This window comes from Argopecten irradians, chromosome 1 (assembly GCF_041381155.1).
Source record: "Argopecten irradians isolate NY chromosome 1, Ai_NY, whole genome shotgun sequence".
Lineage (NCBI taxonomy): Eukaryota > Metazoa > Mollusca > Bivalvia > Pectinida > Pectinidae > Argopecten > Argopecten irradians.
The window spans coordinates 9,276,309-9,299,040 of record NC_091134.1 but is presented as its reverse complement, the minus strand read 5'-3'; the positions used below and the strand labels follow the sequence as shown (position 1 = coordinate 9,299,040).

The 22,732-nt window shown below is 36.1% G+C and overlaps 1 protein-coding gene across 3 annotated transcripts in view; it reads left to right on the top strand.

Moving 5' to 3' along the window:
• The first annotated feature begins 21,799 nt into the window (after window positions 1-21,799).
• The window catches only part of LOC138316732 (high affinity cGMP-specific 3',5'-cyclic phosphodiesterase 9A-like), a 68,974-nt gene continuing 68,041 nt past the window's right edge, over window positions 21,800-22,732 (top strand). Inside the window, exon 1 of one of the 3 annotated variants that reach the window (XM_069258403.1) lies at window positions 21,800-22,045. In XM_069258403.1, coding sequence (XP_069114504.1) covers window positions 21,958-22,045 — 88 coding nt within the window. In that variant the 5' untranslated portion in view covers window positions 21,800-21,957. The remainder of the gene's footprint in view (window positions 22,046-22,732) is intronic. The other 2 variants (XM_069258398.1, XM_069258394.1) reach the window with 2 other exon arrangements.

The window sequence follows — 22,732 nt, the reverse complement described above, 5'->3', positions numbered from 1 at the left end:
ACGCAGTGACGGTTGACAATGTCACATTCGTCTTTTTCATCGTGACCTTCACGGCCACAGTACTGACATACCATTTTCCGTCTACAATTGTTCTCATGATGGCCGTACCTCTGGCAGTTACGGCACCTCAATGGATTTGGAATGTAGACGGTAACAGCATAACGCTGGTAACCAACAGTTACGCTCTGCGGTAACGTTGGTGTTGCGAATGTCAATATGAAAGTGTGTGTTGGGACCAAGTTCCCACTCTTTCTGGTCATGATTCTCTTCACGTACGTGACCGGAATGCACTCCTCCTGGAAGTATGACAGTATGTCGGCCTCATTGTCATTGCGCAAGGCTGGGCACCTGATTACCCCCTTGCTGCAATTCAATGATGAGTGTGGTTTTACACACACAGTGAGGCCGGCAAAACTGGTGGTTCCAAGGAGGTTCTCCGCTTGTTGCTTGCGGAAAACCTCTATTAGGAGATCACCCGATCCCAAAGGCTTAACAGATTTGACATCGCCGGCAATGCCTTTGATGCCCTTTCGCAATATTAAGGGTGATAAACCTGCAGTGGTCTTGCCGCTCTGTGTAGAGGACATGACCAGAAACTGTGGGAATGTGATTGTTGTACCGCTTTTTGTTTGTTGATTTGTGGTTGATTCCTTTTGGGGAGATTTTTGATGTAGTTCATTTTGTTTGTTTTGGGAAGCCATCTTTAAGAGTTTATACTATTCGCTAGCTGTGCCCCCCACCCACCTCGGAGCCCAACAGGGGGACACTCATGATGACATGGATATCCAGTGTCAAAGTGCCAGGGTTACACAGATAGTATACTCGGAAGGATATTTCGAACGAACATAATTCAAATCAAGCTTGCGACAGCACGCTCGTAAGATTGTACACCCACAAGCTCGATCAGAATCAAGACAATCCAAATTAAACTCACGATTGACCCTAAGCCACCGCCTTCTTGGAAATCTACGAATCAAGGGCTCGGCATGACCAGCCGATTGATAATACAGGGCCCATATTACCTCTCGTCTAACCGGAGTCTGAAGCCAAAGTAGTGTGTAGCAGTAAAAAAAGGAAGAAAAAAAGAGCAAAACCTATTCAACCACCAGGACCTTCTTCCCCCGGATACGAGATGCAACCCACGGCAAACAGGTTGGCTCAAATTGGAGCTACTGTGAAAGCCTTCAGCTACACTGATATCACGCGGACGCACATCACACCCCCAAAAATGGTGTGCATCCGCAAGAGACCAGTGCACCCAGTCTCGGGACGTGGACCCAGCTTTCATGGAGGCCAACAGAATACGACCCGCGTTTTGTTTCATAACGCGGGTCATAAAACAGAATACGACCCGCGTTATGAAACAAAACATTTTATTTATACAAGGTTTATTTTGGTGCGAGACTTAGGAAAGCCGAGATGACGATAAGAGACTTAATAAATATTATTATTAATAAGCCTGTACCCAGAGTCAGTGCAATCGGTTATTAATTTACGATATTGGTACTGTACTTTAAAGGCCCATGACCTTTCACGGAGAAAAATATAAAGGTTTCTTAAAAAACATTAATAACATCAGAAAATGCATACCGATGACCTAAAATAAGATTACAACACCAAACATATGCAAGATTTCCTGCGTAATATATGAAAACAGTGGAGAGTCGATTCGCTGTTTTGCCGTCTGACGCAGTGATAGTCAACTACCGCGCGGTATTTAGGACGACGGCGGGAAACATAATACGACCCGCGTTATGAAAATAAACATGTTATTTATTTTAATCAAATCGTTCAGAAGGTGATGATAAATGTAATATTAGCGGTAAGTTAATAACTTTTAAGACTCTACAAAAATATCGATCTTGTTTTACATTCCCATTTTAAAAATTAAAAGCCGGTTCGGAAAGGTAGTGGGCCTTTAACGGTTTACATTTTTCTGTCTGTAGGGCCTTGCCATGTCTGTATTCATGGTCTATTATATACAATATATGAAATTTTGTTTTTAAAGATATGACAAGTCAAGTGCATATATTGCCTATATAGCTAGTGACTTGATAAAATCAAGGATTCAAGGATGTATTATCACATAAATTTAAAGATGCTCCACCGCTGACAAATGGTATTTTTTCACTATTAAAAACAGGAACAGACGATTAAATATTTTTCTTCAGTTACAAAAGTTACTTACTTTACACCATTATCACCATTGAAAAGTTTGAGCTTCTAATTTCACTTCAAGTTAAAATATGAAAAATAATTAATTGCATCCCGAAAAAATTCCGTGTCACTATATCCTATATGGAAGGAAGTACTGATTGCGCATGCATCAAATGCGAAATAAAGCATTTTATATGATTTTTTGTGTTAATTAGACATATATATACATGATCAAACACCAATTATTGTTCAACTAATGAATATCATTTATGCTTTGTCGGCGGTGGAGCATCTTTAAATAGTCATAATATTATCTATGTCTCTGATTATCAGTACAAGTAAATGTAGTAGTATATCACTCCCTATAAAAATTCACTATGTAGTACATATAAGACTAAAGTACATGTACATTGATATTCCTAACACACCGAAACCTTTTCATATATATGGTATTTAAGTATCTGATTGATGCAAAACTTCCTAAGATGAAAAGACTCGGTATTTGAACTCTTACAATATACTGTATATCTATTTTATGGCGGGCCAACCATAGTTCCTTGATCCACAGTCTGCTTCATTATATAATGTGATAAAGTAGATATTCGATAAGCAGATTATTGATTTTTTTTTTAAATTTTCATATACATGTGCATTCCAAAAGTCTATACCCATCTTTTTTTAAAAGAATATGTGTATTGAATGGCTCTTATTTATATTCCTGAGCATAATTTCTATATGTTTCATGAACATTTCTTAACTTAAGAAAACTTAAGTTATCCTTAACTTAAAAATTTTCCAATATAAAGCATTACATCTAAGTTAAAGAAAAATCTAAAGTTATGAATCTTTCTTTACTAGGTAACAGGTATCTTCTGTAAAGAGGTAATTCCTTGAACCCTATTTGAATATGATACTTGCTGGATATCAGCTAAATTGAAAATTGACTGCGAGATATGCAATAAAGAAAGACACTGAATTAATGATTCTGTTTATTTATTTCCAAACAGATTGTCATTGATTGGGGAACAAGCTGAAGAGGAAATACACCAGCAGTTGTACTTAGAGTCGCCATATTCAGCACTTACATGTACAGTTATAACTATATTGATGCACAGGATCACGATAAGTGCCAGTACATGGGAACATTGTCCACCCATGCTGTAAATTGGAATATTGAATTTATGTATATTCAATGTGTTTTAATGAACATTTAATTTATACATTGTATATGGATTCAACAAAACATTAATTTATCAATTTTATGTATTTCAACATTTTTAGTGTTAAAATTTTGACCAAAGATACATATTTTTCTATTAATTACACTATAATATTAAAATTCTAATGACGATAAGATACAAATATTTGCAATAAACCTATTTCAATATGATAAATTTAACCAGTAAGATATAGGCATATTGAAAGGCCTATACATTGTATTTCCATGTGCATATAAATGATTCATTACACATTAATATCCTTCCTTAATGTTCTGTGTATATTCATTAAATCATTAAATCTATTTACTAGATGTGTGTTTTTATTTATGAAAAAAATCCTATCATGAATTTTACCTCAACATATATTTGAAAAGGGTTATTAGACATTAGACATCTAGGCCTAGGCTATTTTAAAAATACAGACCTTATCAGAAGACAGATAAGATACATGCAATATATTCTGGAATTATGGCTGGAAATACTGGGGGGGTGGGGGGGGGAGAAGAAACAAAACTGAATTGGAGATTCTTTATCCACACACAATAAGTACTAATCATGCTTTAAAACATGATCAGTGAATGTCATGCAGCACGGTTTTAGAAAGTGATACTTCAATATTTATAGCATGCTGGTGCTCTTTACTAAAGTTTGCAAAATATCAATTGACAATTCACAGTTTTTATTTTAAAGTCACTGACAAACGATATCGTACTTTGTTTTTGTTGAATGATTGGTTAATAAGGTAAATATGGATGAAAAGTCATCTGAAAGTTTGGCGGTCGCCATCTTGTTTACCCTTACCGATGTCGGAGTGATCTCCCTACGTGGCCTAATAATTACGTGGGAATATTTAAAGGTTTATATCATTACATCCGGCTGGCCGTTATTAAATCATGGATAAGAATTTCGTTATATCAAAATCTTTGTGATCAACATGATTACCCCTATCGTCTGAGAATTAATACATTCTAAGACTTATTGGTGAAATCGGAACACCTCAACCACTTCTACGAACGTCCGAGCCACAAGTACTTTTAGATGATGTTAATCTATCATAAGAGCGCAGCTCTCTGCGCGGCCGAAGGCCGCGTAGAGCGAAGCTCTACTAACCATAACACGTGTGTGAGCATATAGATTCCAATACATTCCAGTACCCCTTGGACTTTGAAATCGTGTCCCGCGGGAAAAGTCTCGCGCCTCCATGCAGGCAGCCATGTTTTAATTCTCGTTATCAGCACGACGAGATTTTATTTTTTTCTGTAGGCAAAACGTATCACCAGGATACACTATGAAATTACTTTAAGTAGTTTTAAATAAATACACAAGGATAAGAACGACACAATAAATGTTCTGGTCAAAATAATATACTGTCTGTGTGTTGTCAAGCGCACGGCACCGTCAGCCGTGACGTCAGGAGGCTTGGTGCTAAAGATGACGCCACATATTCCCGCGCATTTTTGACACATGGCATGTGCAAAGTTTTCCGCATTGGAGAGAAACAAGGTCGAAAAAAAATGAAATAATCTAGTTGAATATTTCTTTCTAACCTGTATATGACGACTGCTAGACACAAGTATTGAAGAATAGCATTTACTAAAAATCAATGATCGGACTACAAGTTATCTAAATCTGAGGTTATAATTTTTTTTTATGTAGCTGCGCTCTTCTGAGGCTTTGCCTTAAATTCATATTAACCGCCACTATTCTCTGTACATGAGAATCATCGTTTGTAGGAAGTATAGGCAGAATTGTTTGTACTCTTCGCCAGTTTCGATCAGTGAAAACAATGAGTATTTTTTTCACTAGCGTATCGGAGGGGTTTGGTACACGTCATCTTTTTATCATGCGACGGTATTTTCATGCGTTTTCTATTGTTGCCCACTGTAAAAATCCCATCAGCGTGAATGCGATGCTTTGAAATCAGCTCATTATATAATCAAGCGGTTCAAACGCTTTTATGATCCGAAAAACATCATCTTCATCCGGCAGAAGCTCTGTGCTATTGCTATTTGATTGCAAGCGTTCAAGTGATAGACCACTTTCAATATCTGTTACGGAAACAAAATGTGGATTTCCTTCTCAAATAGGGATTTAGGGACAAGGACAGAGTGTGAATATATGAATAAAAAAAACCCAGAAAATTCGGCTCCATTATTTCCATAAATTGGACTTTTTAACATTGCATAATTAATGGTTTACTGAAACATCTGGCTGAGCCCTTTACGGCCTGGCCTTCAGTCATATTATGTTTTTGAATTCGCAGATATTACATAAACAGAACTGACATAAAAGTCTAAGAAAATCCATGGTGTTGGATATAATTAAGGACGCTACGACTTCATCATTGTTTTTCATTCATGTATACTTTTTATATTTATTATGTAATAATTGTGTTATTTATTAATTATCGTCGGTGAAATGAAGAAGATGCCATGTAAAATAATTTAGAAATCGAAACTCATTTAAATAAAATGCTATGCTATGAGATTGAAAAAGTGCCTTCTGCTATAAGAGTATCGCTGCTCTCTGTTTCTCTGTCTGTCTGAAATCCATAATACCATAAAGATACCTCTCCCCTTCCCTTTCCCCTCCCTCCCGCAACCGTTAAATCTAATTCCATTTTCTCTTACTATAATTCCCCTCCCTGACAAACAGACACATTCCCATTGGTTCTGAAAAATATGTTTGCTGTGTTTGGTTTTTTTTTTTAAATCTCATCTCGATTCAATTTACGGTAAGATGGCGCCAGAATGCCAGCACGTAAAACGGAGTTCCTTTGTCTGAAGCTACAAAATAGTTTTCCTCACTTATCCGTCCAAGCAAAATGGCATTACTGACTCGATTTTCTGTACATCGTGTAAACGTACCGTTTTTGACCAAATAAGCGCCCATGTCCCTATAAGCACCACCTCTTAATTTTTTGAGGCCTTGATTTCAATTGCTCAGGCATAAATAAAGACCAAAATACTGTATAGATATGCAATAATTTCGTCTTATTAGCACTTTTGTTTCTATTTTTTAAACGCCCAGGGCGCTTATTTGGTCAAATACGGTATTTGTTTTGCTGACACATGTATATCATACTAATGGATGTAAATACTGCCAAACCTGTATATATAGACCAAAGGACAAAGGAAAACTAGAATTTAATACCAGGTTCAATTGTGTTGACACTGGTAATTTGGGACCCTAGAGAATTGGTTTATTGAGCAGTTTGTCTTTATACCAAGATGGTCGCTGAGGACAGTTTCACTGTATACTCGTATGTCAATGTTCATGCCATATTTGGTCTAATGTTTTCGGGAATAGTATTGAATGGAGTCCTTGGTTAGTACAGGTTTGGTTAACTGAATACTTACGACGGGGAACTAAAACAAATACATGTATATTCACATTTACGAAAGCCGATTGAGCTAATTTTGGTAGAAGAAAAAAATTCGCGTAATAACGCCAAAGTTTCGTGTAATAACGCTTGTTTTTTTCTTCTACTAAAATGAGTCAAATCGCTTTTCGTACACCTTTAATTTTCGTTTTGATGGGATACAACATAAGAAGAATACTATTCAATACCGTTAGATTCGATTTTGATATCAGACGAGTTGTTTGATGTTTACCTATTAGGGGAGTTGTTTGATGTTTACCTATTAGGGGAGTTGTTTGATGTTTACCTTTTAGAGGAGTTGTTTGATGTTTACCTGTTAGAGGAGTTGTTTGATGTTTATCTGTTAGAGGAGTTGTTTGATGTTTACCTGTTTAAGGAGATGTTTAACTGTTAGAGGAGTTGTTTGATGTTTACCTTTAAGAGGAAATGCTCACCAGTAAGAGGAGTTTTTTATGTTTACCTGTTAGTCAGATGTTGGATATTTGCCTGTTAGATGAGTTGTTTGATGTTTACCTGTTACAGAAGATGTTTACCTGTTAGAGGAACTGTTTGATGTTTAACTGTTAGAAGAGTTGTTTGATGTTTACCTAATCCAGGAGATGTTTGATGTTAAGTGTTAGAGGAATCATTTGACTTTAATCTGTCAGAGAAGTTGTTTGAAATTTACCTGTTAAAATAATTGTTTGATATTTACCTGTTAGAAGAATTGTTTGATGTTTACCTGTTAGAGGAGCTGTTTGATGATTGCCTGTTAGAGGAGTTGTTTGATGTTTACCTGTTAGAGGAGATGTTTGATGTTTACCTGTTAGAGGAGTTGTTTGATGTTTACCTGTTAGAAGAATTGTTTAATGTTTACTTGTTACAGGGGATGTTTACCTGTTAGAGGAGATGTTCTATGTTTACCTGTAAGAGGAGATTTTTACCTGTTAGAGGAGAGGTTTACATGTTAGATGATATAATTACCTGTTAGAGGAGTTGTTCTATGTTAACCTGTAAGAGGAGATGTTTACCTGTTAGAGGAATTGTTTGATGTTTACCTTTTAGAGAAGTTATTTGATGATTACCTGTTGGAGGAGATTTTTAACTGTAAGAGAAAATGTTTACCTCTAAGAGGATTTGTTTGATGTTTACCTGTTAGAGGAGATGTTTTCCTGTTAGAGAAGATGTTTACCTGTAAGAGGAGATGTTTACCTGATAGAGGAGTTGTTTGATGTTTACCTGTTATAAGAGATGTTTACCTGTTAGAGGAGTTGTTTGATGTTTACCTGTTAGAGGAGATATATCCTGTTAGAGAAGATGTTTACCTGTAAGAGGAGATGTTTACTTGATAGAGGAGTTGTTTGATGTTTACCTGTTATAGGAGATGTTTACCTGTTAGAGGAGTTGTTTGATGTTTACCTGTAGGAGGAGATGTTTACCTGTAAGAGGAGTTGTTTGATTTTTACCTGTTATAGGAGATGTTTACCTGTTAGAGGAGATGTTTACCTGTTAGAGGAGTTGTTTGATGTTTACCTGTTAGAGGAGTTGTTTGATGTGTTCCTGTTAGAGGAGATGTTTACCTGTTAAAGTAGTTGTTTGATGTTTACCTGTTAGAGGAGATGTTTACCTGTTAGAGGAGTTGTTTGATGTTTACCTGTAAGAGGAGATGTTTGATATTTACCTGGTAGAGGAGATGTTTACCTGTTAGAGAAGATGTTTACCTGTTAGAGGCGTTGTTTGATGTTTACCTGTTACGGAAGATGTTTACCTGTTATGGGAGATGATTACCTGTTAGAGGAGATAATTACCTGTTAGAGGAGTTGTTTGATGTTGACATGTTAGAGGAGATGTTTACCTGTTAGAGGAGTTGTTTGATATTTACCTATAAGAGGAGATGCTTACCTGTGAGAGGAGTTGTTTAATGTTTACCTGTAAGAGGAGATGTTTACCTGTTAGAGGAATTGTTTGATGTTTACCTTTTAGATGAGTTATTTGATGATTACCTGCGAGAGGAGATTTTTAACTGTAAGAGAAAATGTTTACCTCTTAGAGGAGTTGTTTGATGTTTACCTGTTAAAGGAGATGTTTACCTGTTAGAGAGGATGTTCACCTGTTAGAGGAGATGTTTACCTGATAGAGGAGTTGTTTGGTGTTGACCTGTAAGAGGATATGTTTACCTGTTAGAGGAGTTGTTTGATGTTTACCTGTAAGAGGAGATGCTTACATGTAAGAGGAGTTGTTTGATGTTTACCTGTTATAGGAGATGTTTACCTGTAAGAGGAGATGTTTACCTGTTAGAGGAGTTGTTTGATGTTAAACTGTAAGATATTTTTACCTGTTAGAGGAGTTATTTGATGTTTACCTGTAAGAGAAGATGTTTACCTGTTGGAGGAGTTGTTTGATGTTTACCTGTAAGAGGAGATATTAGCCTGTTAGAGGAGATGTTTACCTGTTAGAGAAGTTGTTTGATGTTTACCTGTTAGAAGAGATGTTTATCTGTTAGAGGAGTTGTTTGTTTGATGTTTACCAGTAAGAGAAGTTGTTTGATGTTTACCTGTTAGAGGAGATGTTTACCTGTTAGAGGAATTGTTTGATATTTACCTGTAAGAGGAGATGTTTGTTATTTACCTGTTAGAGGAGATGTTTACCTGTTAGAGGAGTTGTTTGATGTTTACCTGTTAGAGGAGATGTTTGATGTTTACCTGTTAGAAGAGATGTTTGATGTTTACATGTAAGAGGAGATGTTTACCTGTTAGAGGAATTGTTTGATATTGACATATTAGAGATGTTTGATGTTTACCTGTTCGAGGAAATGTTTACCTGTTAGAGGAATTGTTTGTTGTTTAACTGTTAGAGGAGATTTTTGATGTTTACCTGTTAGAGGAGATGTTTGATTTTAACCTGTCAGAGGAGTTGTTTGATGTTCACCTTTTAGATGAGTTGTTTGATATTTACCTGTTAGAAGAGTTGTTTGGTGTTTACCTGTTAGAAGAGTTGTTTGATGTTTACCTGTTAGAGGAGACGTTCACCTGTAAGAGGAGTTGTTTGATTTTTACCTGTTATAGGAGATGTTTACCTGTTAGAGGAGATGTTAACCTGTTAGAGGAGTTGTTTGATGTTTACCTGTTAGAGGAGTTGTTTGATGTGTTCCTGTTAGAGGAGATGTTTACCTGTTAAAGGAGTTGTTTGATGTTTACCTGTTAGAGGAGATGTTTACCTGTTAGAGGAGATGTTTACCTGTTAGAGGCGTTGTTTGATGTTTACCTGTTACAGAAGATGTTTACCTGTTATGGGAGATGATTACCTGTTAGAGGAGATAATTACCTGTTAGAGTTGTTGTTTGATGTTGTAATGTTAGAGGAGATGTTTACCTGTTAGAGGAGTTGTTTGATATTTACCTATAAGAGGAGATGCTTACCTGTGAGAGGAGTTGTTTAATGTTTACCTGTAAGAGTAGATGTTTACCTGTTAGAGGAATTGTTTGATGTTTACCTTTTAGATGAGTTATTTGATGATTACCTGCGAGAGGAGATTTTTAACTGTAAGAGAAAATGTTTACCTCTTAGAGGAGTTGTTTGATGTTTACCTGTTAAAGGAGATGTTTACCTGTTAGAGAAGATGTTTACCTGTTAGAGGAGATGTTTACCTGATAGAGGAGTTGTTTGGTGTTGACCTGTAAGAGGATATGTTTACCTGTTAGAGGAGTTGTTTGATGTTTACCTGTAAGAGGAGATGCTTACATGTAAGAGGAGTTGTTTGATGTTTACCTGTTATAGGAGATGTTTACCTGTAAGAGGAGATGTTTACCTGTTAGAGGAGTTGTTTGATGTTAAACTGTAAGATATTTTTACCTGTTAGAGGAGTTGTTTGATGTTTACCTGTAAGAGAAGATGTTTACCTGTTGGAGGAGTTGTTTGATGTTTACCTGTAAGAGGAGATATTAGCCTGTTAGAGGAGATGTTTACCTGTTAGAGAAGTTGTTTGATGTTTACCTGTTAGAAGAGATGTTTTACCTGTTAGAGGAGATGTTTACCTGTTAGAGGAATTGTTTGATATTTACCTGTAAGAGGAGATGTTTGTTATTTACCTGTTAGAGGAGATGTTTACCTGTTAGAGGAGTTGTTTGATGTTTACCTGTTAGAGGAGATGTTTGGTGTTTACCTGTTAGAAGAGATGTTTGATGTTTACCTGTAAGAGGAGATGTTTACCTGTTAGAGGAATTGTTTGATATTGACATATTAGAGATGTTTGATGTTTACCTGTTCGAGGAAATGTTTACCTGTTAGAGGAATTGTTTGTTGTTTAACTGTTAGAGGAGATTTTTGATGTTTACCTGTTAGAGGAGATGTTTGATTTTAACCTGTCAGAGGAGATGTTTGATGTTTACCTTTTAGATGAGTTGTTTGATATTTACCTGTTAGAAGAGTTGTTTGGTGTTTACCTGTTAGAAGAGTTGTTTGATGTTTACCTGTTAGAGGAGTTGTTCGATGTTTACCTGTTTATTTGATGTTTTCCTGTTAGAGGAATTGTTTGATGTTAACTGTAAGAGGTGTTGTTTGACATTTTCCTGTTAGGGAAAATCTTTGATGTTTACTTGTCAGAAACGTTGTTTGATGGTAACATGTAGTAAGCATTTTTAAAAGATTAACTGTTCAAACGTCGTTATATTTCTATCTTATATCTTTCTGCTATAACCTTAAAGACGCTGTCTGATGTTTACTCGTTTCATGGTAATGTTCAATTGTTGTAGCTTGGTGTTGACGTGTTTGAAGCACTGAATCTTAATCTGTATTAATATCGTTTTTGTCTACCTGTTCAAAGTGTCATTTACCTGTCACTATCTATTCCACTTAAGACTTGAAAAAACGGTTACACTGAACACAATACCCGTGAGATAATTGCTTCGACGTTCAATTACATGAAATTGTGTCAAAGTTCCAAGAAAATCAATAGACAATCCAGACTGTTCTAATGGTGAATAAAAATCTACCTTAAACTGATTTGTGGACTTTTATCGCGTGGTAATGAGGACGAGAAATTGGCCGTTACACGTTGTGCTGTTAATGCTGTTAATGCAGTCAGCCAGCTTCTATAGAAACCGTGTCATCTTAAATCAAAGAGTTAAAATAGATAGAATCGATCAATAGTGCTATGGTAAAGAGGCTGTCAGCGGACGTCACGTCGACGTTACAGGGCGAGATACAAAAGGTCACGCGACTTACCTACCTGAACATTATCATTTTATAAATATATGATAATGTTTTGCTAGATATTCATTTTTGATATAATCTTTTTTTCTCGAGAATGTTCAATCCATATTTTTTTTCAGAAATATGTTACTTTTAACCAATTTGTTTACGCGTGCGATTTAACTTCGCGCTAAACGCCACGAAATTGAATGACAATAATATATCAAGTAATTCTCAATCATTATGACCTCTCCAAATAAAATCGTTGCAAAGTGGCTTATACCGGAAATGCTGAATTAATTCTCCACAGATGATTTACAGTACAGGTGTGTTAACGTCTTAAAATCTACATACAAACTATTCGAAATAGTTCTCCTTTAGCTGAAATGAAACCAAACCATAGCCATACAACATTTATGAATAGGACTTCTATATACCCTGTGATCTGATCATAGGCTTTTGGCTCTATAGATATACATGATGTACAGATACCCTATATTATATGTGTGTGTAATACTGTGATATGTTCTCTCATACCTACAGGTGTAATACTGGCTGGTCTAGGGCAGTACACTCATGACGCATGAAGCTACCCTGTCTCGTGACGTCATGCAGCATCAACAAAATCACTAATATCTCATTACAATTTTTTTCCCGAAAACTAGGCCAAACAACGGGATTTGCATTGAAAATACCAGGCAATTTTCACGTATAAAGAATTGACTTGCAATGGCGGTTTTTAGGAATTTAATTAATATCAAAATGGCGAGAAATTATAGTGGTAAAATTGCAATAAAACGTCAAGGCATGAGGGAAAAATACTCTTTCATATGTGGATATGAAGGATAGGGATATTCTACCCTCGGGATCACAAAATGTTGAAAAACCCTCAGCAAGCCTCGGGTTTTACTACATTTTGTGACCCTCGGGTAGAATATCCCTATCCTTCATATCCACATATGAAAGAGTCTTATGGTATATTTATAGAGCCAAGAGCCTGTATTCCGAAATGATCTGATAATCAAGCTCTGCTTCAATGTCCAGTTTGTAGTGACCAGTCACCTGATTTGTCGTATCCATGGCTACATTCGGACAGTCGACCTCTGTTTTGTACATTAGAAAGATCGATGAAAATGATACCAATATAAATAATTAATAATAGTGGTCTTAATATTGATCCTTGTAGAACATCTGGTGTATTTTCGGACAGTGAAAAATACGAGGATAATTTTACAATTTACCACTAATTATCCATTTTTACATGTCCAGAAGTCCAGTTCTGTATAAGTTACTTTTATCAATTATATTTCAGTTTTATCGGAAAACATTTTTCAAAGTTGGACGTTAATAAGATTTCAAAATATTTTATGGGAATATTTTGCATCTAACCTTTTGAACACACAAATACAAACAGTGTTTAAGATAAAGTAGTCATTTTGAAGAAAAAAAATATGTAAAAAGACATGCGCGATTCACAAGAATGATGTCATATCCAAACCAATAAGACGCAAGTTTGGATACATTTTTCATTTTTAGGTCACCTGAGATGAAGTTTCAAGTGACCTATTCTAATCACCTTTTGTCCGTGCGTCGTGCGTCGTGCGTCGTATGGCGATAAACAATTTACTTTTCGACTTCTTCTCCAAAACTACTGTACCAAATTTGTTGAAATTTTGCAGAATCCTTCCATAGCCAAAGGTCAACCAAAATTGTGAATTATATGGTCCCAGCCCCCCAGGGGCCTGAGGGGTGGGGCCAAAAGGGGTCAAATAGGCTAAAACTTCAAAAATCTTCTTCTGAAATTCCAGAAATGGCAGAATCAAATACTCTTCAAAGATTGAAAGGTATCAAGGCCCTCTACAAAAATTGTTAATTATATGACTCTTGGGTCTCAGGTTTCCCCCTGGGGAGGGGGTTAAGTTTACTATAGTTTATATAGTGGAGCATTACATGTGTATTTGGTCATTTATAATAGAAAATTAGTTAAATGTTGTCAGAAATATCCCTATGAAATGGCCATTGAATCATATTAACAAATTTTCCATGACTGACTCCAAGGAGCCTTTAGGTGCGGGTCCAAAAGGGGTCAAATAGGCTAAAACGTCAAAAATCTTCTTCTGAAATTCTGGAACTGGTAGAATCAAATACTCTTCATGGATGGAGAGGTCTTAAGGTCCTTTACAAAATTTGTGAATTATATGACCCTGAGGTTTCATGTTTCCCCCAGGGGAGGTGGTCAAGTTTACTATAGTTTGTATAGGAAAAACACATTTATGAATGTTATTTGCTTATTTTTCATAGGAAATTAGCCAAACTGGGTTAGAATTTTTAGCCTGAGACAGCATTTTATCGTCATATCCATATCGGTCCTGGCCGACCCCCAGGGGCCTTAGGGGCGGGGCCAAAAGGGGTCAAATAGGCTAAAACTTCAAAAATCTTCTTCTCAATTCATAGATTTGATGGAACCAGATACTCTTCATAGATTGGAAGGTCATAAAGTCCTTTACAAAAATTGTGAATTATATGACCCTGGGGTTTCATGTTTCCCCCGGGGGAGGGGTCAAGTTTACTATAGTTTGTATAGGAAAAACACATTTATGAATGTTATTTGCTTATTTTTCATAGGAAATTAGCCAAACTGGGTTAGAATTTTTAGCCACGAAATAGCATTTTAACAACATATCCATTTTGGTCCTGGCTGACCCCAGGGACCAGAGGGGCGGGCCAAAATGAGTCAAAATGGCTTAAATTTCAAAAATCTGCTTCTGAATTGATTATCCACAGGTTTGATGGAACCAAATACTCTTCATAGATTAAAAAGTGAAATTTATAAAATCACTGACACTGACTGACTTCTAGTTTGGTTTTGTTGTTTAACGTTGGCAAAGCAAATTGGAATTTTAAGCATAAGGTTTGGTAACATAATACACTAACTATCAAAATGAAAAACAAAATATAAAAATTCTAATACGAAGGTTCAACTTAAAAGTTTATTCTGATTCATAAATACTTTTTTACATATTTGAACCAACTTGCTCTTTCTGTAGCAGCATTCAGGTGACCGTCAAAGCCTCTTGGGCCTCTTGTTTTTTAAATCAGTTGTCAGGGGCGTAGGAAGCGGGGGGGGGGGGGGGGGGGGGGGGGGGGGGGGGGGGGGCAACTGCCCCCCCGTTCCCCAGGACGGGGGGGCAAACATGTCTTTTTGCCCCCCCCCATTTTCGCCGACTGAAATTTTCTAAAAATGCTTATTTGAAAGAAAAAAGGGTCCTCCTACACATTTTTCGTAGTTCATTCTAGAAAATTTTCCGCTGCGCGGCGCATTTCCTAAAACGTTCAAGCACATAATGTCAAACCTTAAATAGTGAAAATTCAATACACACAAACTTGACTAAAAATGTCCATCAAGGGATTCTATGTGCTATTTAAAAAAATGTCTCTTAAAAGATCAATTTGTTTATATGTCATAGCGAGACAATTAATTCATTTTTTATGTTACACAACAATGTGCCGATGGTGTGAAGCCGGTATATTCAGATCGAGTAGGGTTGCATAATGTTATGACGACACAATTATCATTTCTAAATGCAGGTAGCTTTAAATCGAAAAAATACCATGTTAAGAACGCTTTATACTCATTAAACTTTATCGTAAAACTCATCTCAGCCATTCTAAATCGTAATTTTTTTCCCGGGGGAGACCCCCGGACCCCCCTAACACCAAATTCTCACGCCTTTGGGCGCTCGCAAATTCATCAAAATGCATCGTAAAAATCATCTAAGCCATTCTAAATCGTAATTTTTTTCCCCGGGGGAGACCCCCGGACCCCCCTAACACCAAATTCTCACGCCTTTGGGCGCTCGCAAATTCATCAAAATGCATCGTAAAACTCATCTCAGCCATTCTAAATCGTATTTTTTCCCCGGGGGAGACCCCCGGACCCCCAAACACCAAAATCTTGCGCTGTCGGGCTATCGCAAAATCATCAAAATACATAAAACTCATCCCGGGGGTCACCCTCAGATCCCTAATAAAACACCAAAATCTCGCGCCTTCGACGCTCACACGCTAATTCGGCCAATTTGCGTATTTGTTAATTTCCTTTTAGCGACCCCACTGTCTATAAATGTGAACAAGGATTAAATTTAGTGATATATGAAAAATGTACATAAAGCATATATTATATGGTTGGGAGTTGAATTAATCTCCTCCTGTAGGTGTGGCGTTTTTTTTTTTTTTTTTTTTTTTTTTACAAAATATTGAAGACCTTTGCCCCCCCCCATGACGTTTCATCTTCCTACGCCACTGGATGTCCATGGAAATCGTGGGTCCAAAGTGATATAAACTGTAGCTAAGTATCTGATCCCTGTAGGAAATACAGGTCGAATTTAGAACGGAACAGTGTTAAAGGAAGAGAGAAACAATTCACACTTTACCGTCAATAACATAGCAGATAACCAGCATATCCCTACGTATATAATAGTGGAGAAACCTCATACCATAAATGAGTGTGTGTCTATACGATATTTGTGAAAATCACAGCACTGAATGCTTGGTTTTATTGGGAAATTAGATTTTCTTACATTTCAAGTATCGGTCCTATAGTAAAACACGGATAAGTCGATGTCGACAGGATCTGACAAAATGTTCGACTTATACGATATTTTGATTCAATCGCGTTGCTATGAACGTATAAACATCGAATATGTATGTGTTATATTACACACATGTATATGCAGTTACCGAGAAACCTAGTCCGCTAAACCTGCTATATTATTAGGCTTTTTTAAAAAAAAATTTTTTTTTTTTTTATGTTGCCCTAATTTTTTTTTTTTTTGTCCTAATATATAGTCAGCTCGCACGGTACCTCTTAAAAATGTGAATATCGTAGGCCAGATTTGGCATACGCATACGTCAAGCGACATATTTCTAATTATATCGTCCATGCAAAGCCGGGGGAAAACGTGACTCATACCTTTTATTTAGGATCTTATGTACTCCTTTGCCCCCATGTTACATCCCATTTATGAAATTAAACAACTGTGTACAATGAAATACTTCCGAGACCCTTCTATTTCACACATTTGTAATGGCCGCCGTATACACATTTAGTAGAGCAAACGGCAGCCAATCAACTTCGCTTCCGGTTTTATTTTTAAAAAACCACGTGTAGTTGAAAGATAAACAAAATTTCTACCGTGTATATATGCTACATGTATATGCAACGTGAATATCGCGAAAGTGATGCGGGTACTAGCAATAGTCGTGTTCAATTTGAATATTTGACAACATGTCGTGTATGTCGACCATGATTTTACTTTAAAAACTCTAACTGGCTAGCATTTTGTTTATCTTTCAACTAGGCCTACACGTGGTTTTTTAAAAATAAAACCGGAAGCGAAGTTGATTGGCTGCCGTTTGCTCTACTAAATGTGTATACGGCGGCCATTACAAATGTGTGAAATAGAAGGGTCTCGGAAGTATTTCATTGTACACAGTTGTTTAATTTCATAAATGGGATGTAACATGGGGGCAAAGGAGTACATAAGATCCTAATATAAAGGTATGTGTACGTTTTCCCGGCATTGCATGGACGATATATTAGAAATATGCCGCTGACGTAGCGTAGGCCAAATCTGGCCTACGATTTCACATTTTTAAGAGGTACCGCGAGCTGACTATATATTAGGCAAAAAAAAAAAAAAAAAAAATTAAAAAAGCCTAATAATATAGGCAGGTTTAGCGGACTACCGAGAAACCATTTTCGAAATAAGCATCTGCCTTTTCTCGCTTTATTCATTCAACTCGTGCTCCATTTCCCGCGTGACACTAGTTCCGTGTTAGCTTTGGCAGTATGAAGTCTACACAGTACGTCATCACAATTATTAAAATGCTAAAACCTGCGACAAATTGACGTCATAGCTTTAAGTGTATGCAATATAACTGATACAAACATCCTTGTTAACGCTTTAAATTCTACTTTGATAAGTCACACACGGAGATCGACGTGTTTTGTAGAGATGTTTAGCTTTATGAGATGTTTGATAACAAAATGTCTTTTATCATTTCTTGATTTAGGTGGTATGGAATTTCACAATCCTCAATCTCGGCCTTTCGCGAACTTCAATTTTTAGATTATCGAATGTATGGAATTAATTTATCCGGGGAATTCTTTCAATTTCTCGATCTCTTTGTCTCCAATTTCCCGTAGCTACCAATTTCGATATCCTGTTTATTCCATTTACTGATTAAAGAAAGAAAGTTGGGGTCTTTATGAGTGAATAGACATAGGAAAGCCCGAGGAATTGTTCTATGACCGTACCTTTTGGGATTATAAAATTCGGTATATGAGTATGCACCATCACGCGAGATCATATTGTCTAATATTGAGAGCGTCTCTGGCAAACAAAGGCGAACTATACCAGAGCAAACACGGTGTAATGCTTGATTTTCATTTCTGGATCCAAGACTCTGACCTGCACTTTTCTTGATCACTCGATTTCTGGATTTCATTTTTCTCTCTCGGTCTTAACCAATTTTGATTTCCCTTCCTCGGTTGTAGCCATTTTTGGTGATGCAATACTTGCTGTACTCGATCTAGATTTGGGAATTATATGTATAGGTCGTGTTTTAGACTGAAGTGTTTAACTTTTGGCTTGTAAATCAATTACATATACATGATGGACCCTATGTAGCATTTAACAGCATAATGATATGTTAGATTTATGGACCTGGTTTGTGATATAACCTATTATTTATTGACATCGATGTTGTTTACAAAACTTCTACGGTGTCAGTTATTTCTCTATATTCATTTTCTCCTTCCTCTTTATTCATCATTTACTTGTTCAAAGTTATTTTCTATTCATCCCTTTGTTTTTATCTCCTTCCATTTAAGTGAAAATGTTATTCATAATATGTAAGATTCAATTCAAAACATTATTCTCGTGAATATTGTTCGACGGGATGGGTTTTTTTTTTATTTTTATTTTTATTTTTTTTTGCGCTGGACAACATATTGACCAAGCAGAGATCTAGGTTTCTGGACCATGTCGAAAATTTTCTGAATGACTTTTTATGTTCGCCCAAATTAGTTCCTTCAAATATATTCTTCAATATATAAATACTGCTTGGTTATCTGAGATGCGCTCCTCACAAGAGTCGCTTTCATCGAGAATCTAAGAAACGCACCGGTCTGTGTTGTTGCCACGTACAATATACTTTTGCTGTCATTAGTCTGTATGTCGATCTAAAAGTGGTAAACCCGACAAACAAACAATGATTTCACGGAGACAAACAGTCCTCAATGTAGGAATTAACTCATTCGTCCCTGAAGATTTACTCTAGCTAATTCTAAGGCTGAAAATTTGTCATATATGATGAAATAGAGATGAATCACAGGGTCTTATAACATATAAGTTTGGGGAGAGTCAATGTACTGTGTATATAAAACATATATAGTATACCGCCAGTCCATCCACCAAACCTCTGTTACAAGCCCCTGTGTGATGAAACTTCGCAGGAATCCCATGTTGATTCTGTAGTCAGCAATCTCTAATGTGTTTACAAACATTGCACGACCATAAACATAACATGTATGTCCTATATTTCCACGATAACACCATGATGTTTAAGTTGTGTTCAGAAAATCAACACGGGATTTAGCCATTAAAACTTTATGCGTAATTTTCAAAGAGTAGGTCACCGTTAAAAATCGGATATAAAGACATTAAGTAAGTTGAAGTTAGCTTATCTAAATATATAAATATTTGACAGAGGCCTAACAAGCGTCTTCGTGCATATAGCTTTGTTTACACATTCTCTTAAGCTGTTTGTTCCTTTAATTCGTTTTTGTGTATGTAAACACGATAATACTTCAACATCAAATATCAGACATTTTAGATAGTATGTGTTATAGTTTGAGTTATCAAATTCTAGTTCAAATTTCCTCTAGACGAAATCAATAATTTATTACATAATTATTTAGTGCAGTTGAATTTTTCATTTTTTTTTTTTTTTTAGGGAGGGGAGGTTAGATATGTGTTTGTACATTGTGTACTGGAGAAAACAAAGCAAGTGAATCAGATCGTTTGTACTTGAAAGCATATGAATATCACGTCGGGAAAAAATACATGAATGTAGATTCACGTTTGTTTGGCTCTATAGATATTTTTTTCTGTATACACAGTGGTATAGTCCGTAGAGACAAGCTTATTTTGAAATGAGGTCAAATGTAAAACATAGGTCACAGTGACCTGATTTTTGGTGCGGAACATATATACCGTTTCAACGAAAGGGATATAACGAGATAGACGTTTCAAAGCATTATATCAATATACAAATATGAAATAGGAAATAGATCCGTTATCATTTTTTCTATTATCATCAAATTGGGGTTAAAGGTTAATTTAGGTCATGTTGACCTAGGTTGGTACGAAACATACTTTTTTTTTACCATTAAAGAAACGCCTCACATACAATTTACCAGCAAGGACGAAAGGGGGAACAGACGACGCCAGGACGCAAACCTACATGTATATTTCTTTCCCAATGACATAGGGGTCTGTAGAGTTAGTTACAGTTTATATAAATTTGGACCCACCAGTTTGTCTATAGGCCGTTTTTCAAATACCATGTAGAATATGAGTTTTTTAATATTTTTTTTTTTTTCTAGACCCCTTAAAGATTTACCTCTAATAACGGCATATTGGAACTTCGGTGGGCTCAAATTGATATAACCTAGCCCTATAACTAATTCTCAGACCCCTATGTCCATGAAGGGGGCGACCTACTGTTCTGACCTATTTTCTATCAAAATAAAATACTGATATACCAGAACTGATGACGTAAATGGAATAAAAATGCGATGCTAACTCTAAATGTGACTTGACATTTACAATAGACAACTAAACATTGCAAACTATTGCTATAGTCACTATTATTGTTTGTTTTTTCGGATTTTTTTTACAAGTATTGCATTAATAATATCGCAAAAATAAAATTAATCATGTGACATTAGAGCTTGCTATTGATTTCATACCATGTTTCAGAATGACGATATCAGGAGTTTCCAATCTGGATTATGTTTCCCATTGGATTATCGAAAAGAAACAAAAACGCCTGAATTCGGATTAGGCATGGCAGCCCTTATTCATTTTTTTTTCTTCAACGAAAAACATTTTCAATTCACATTCATTTCATCAAGGACGTAGATTTCACTTATAAATCCTTGATTCCATGCACCTTTTGAAGGACACCACAATCGTTTCATCGAAGATTTCAGTTAACTTTTTAAAATCAACATTTTAGAAACATTTATCGAAAACAAAACTTTTTGAAATGGTGTTCATGTTAATGTGAAAGAAAATTTAGTAGAAATTATCGTTCTTCTAGGTTAAGTAAAAATACACAGATGCACTGTAACTCCATAGACATATATATATTTATATTATTTGTACATGCATTATCTACTACACATGTAAATCCACCAATCACTTCAATTTCGAGCCCTTTTCACATTCTGACGTCACACACGTGGACAATTACAGGTGAACGGACGATAATGATGCCGTCAAGAAAAACACCTGGCCCAATTTATCACGGCGATTTAATTGATTGAAAGTATACCTAAGTGTTACATCGTTCTACAAGTGTCACGTGACTCACAACAGTCTCGATTCCGAGCTTGTACCCTCAGTTCATCTACATATCTACATTATCTATGAACAGTACAACCAGATATGATACCTAATGCTATTAATTTTTGTCGTTTGTGTGTCGTGTTCATACCAACACGCGCGTTTGTTTGGAAATAGATAAAGCTTGCACGAATATTGATTGAAACCTCGGATAGCGCTTCGCCCGTACGGGTCTCTTTAGCAGACAGCCGTGCTCTTATAATTGTATATATATACCGTACATGTGTACGAAGGGAAAAGTGTGTCGGATTTTAGCAGAAGTTTTGTTCATCGTACAAACTTGAAATGGAACTGGATCACATCAAGTGAAAGGGGGATACAGTTCAACAGCCAAAATGGCGACGAAAGTCGTCTATTTCATCGTAGACGGCCAAAACGAACAAGCTGAATTTCGAAGCGATGACAGTCGGGAGGACTTGAAAGGTAAGAGTTAGCTGTCAAATGTAAGGGATATTAGTGTAAAGATCTGGCAGTTTATCTCCCTTCTGAGTGCCTTATGACGATCGGTAGCTCACTTTGTTAAACGTTACACTGATCTACTAGGATTTGAATTCCAAGCCATTTTCCGAAATTATGTGTAAAACAAACGGCGCTTGTATACATGCACGTGTAGTACAGGTACATTGGTACGGTCCGGATCATACCTTACAAATATCAGAGAACTTTTACAGTTTTAACAGCCGTGTATATATCCGGCACACATGTCTCGTGTTATGATCATGATAGGATGTATAGAATATTCCCAAAATGTTATCGTCATGGATGTAAGAATCAGTCCGTGTTTTCCTCTCTGAAGTGCATGAATATATATTTGGAGACATTGGAAAATATTACACAAATTATAAATAAAAGATATATATTCATTCGTTATGCATTAATATCCACAGGTGCACGCACAACTGTTTATAAAATTTGAATCCGCTATATTTTAGAAACACATACAAAAAATGAAATGACATTGTATTTATAAATGTAATATATTTGTTTAGGGTAATGAAACTATACAACTTCACTCCCAAAACTTGAATGTTACCATGCATAATAACAATATATATATATATTCTCCTAATATTTGAGATACATGTATAATCATACTGAAAGTTTAGAACA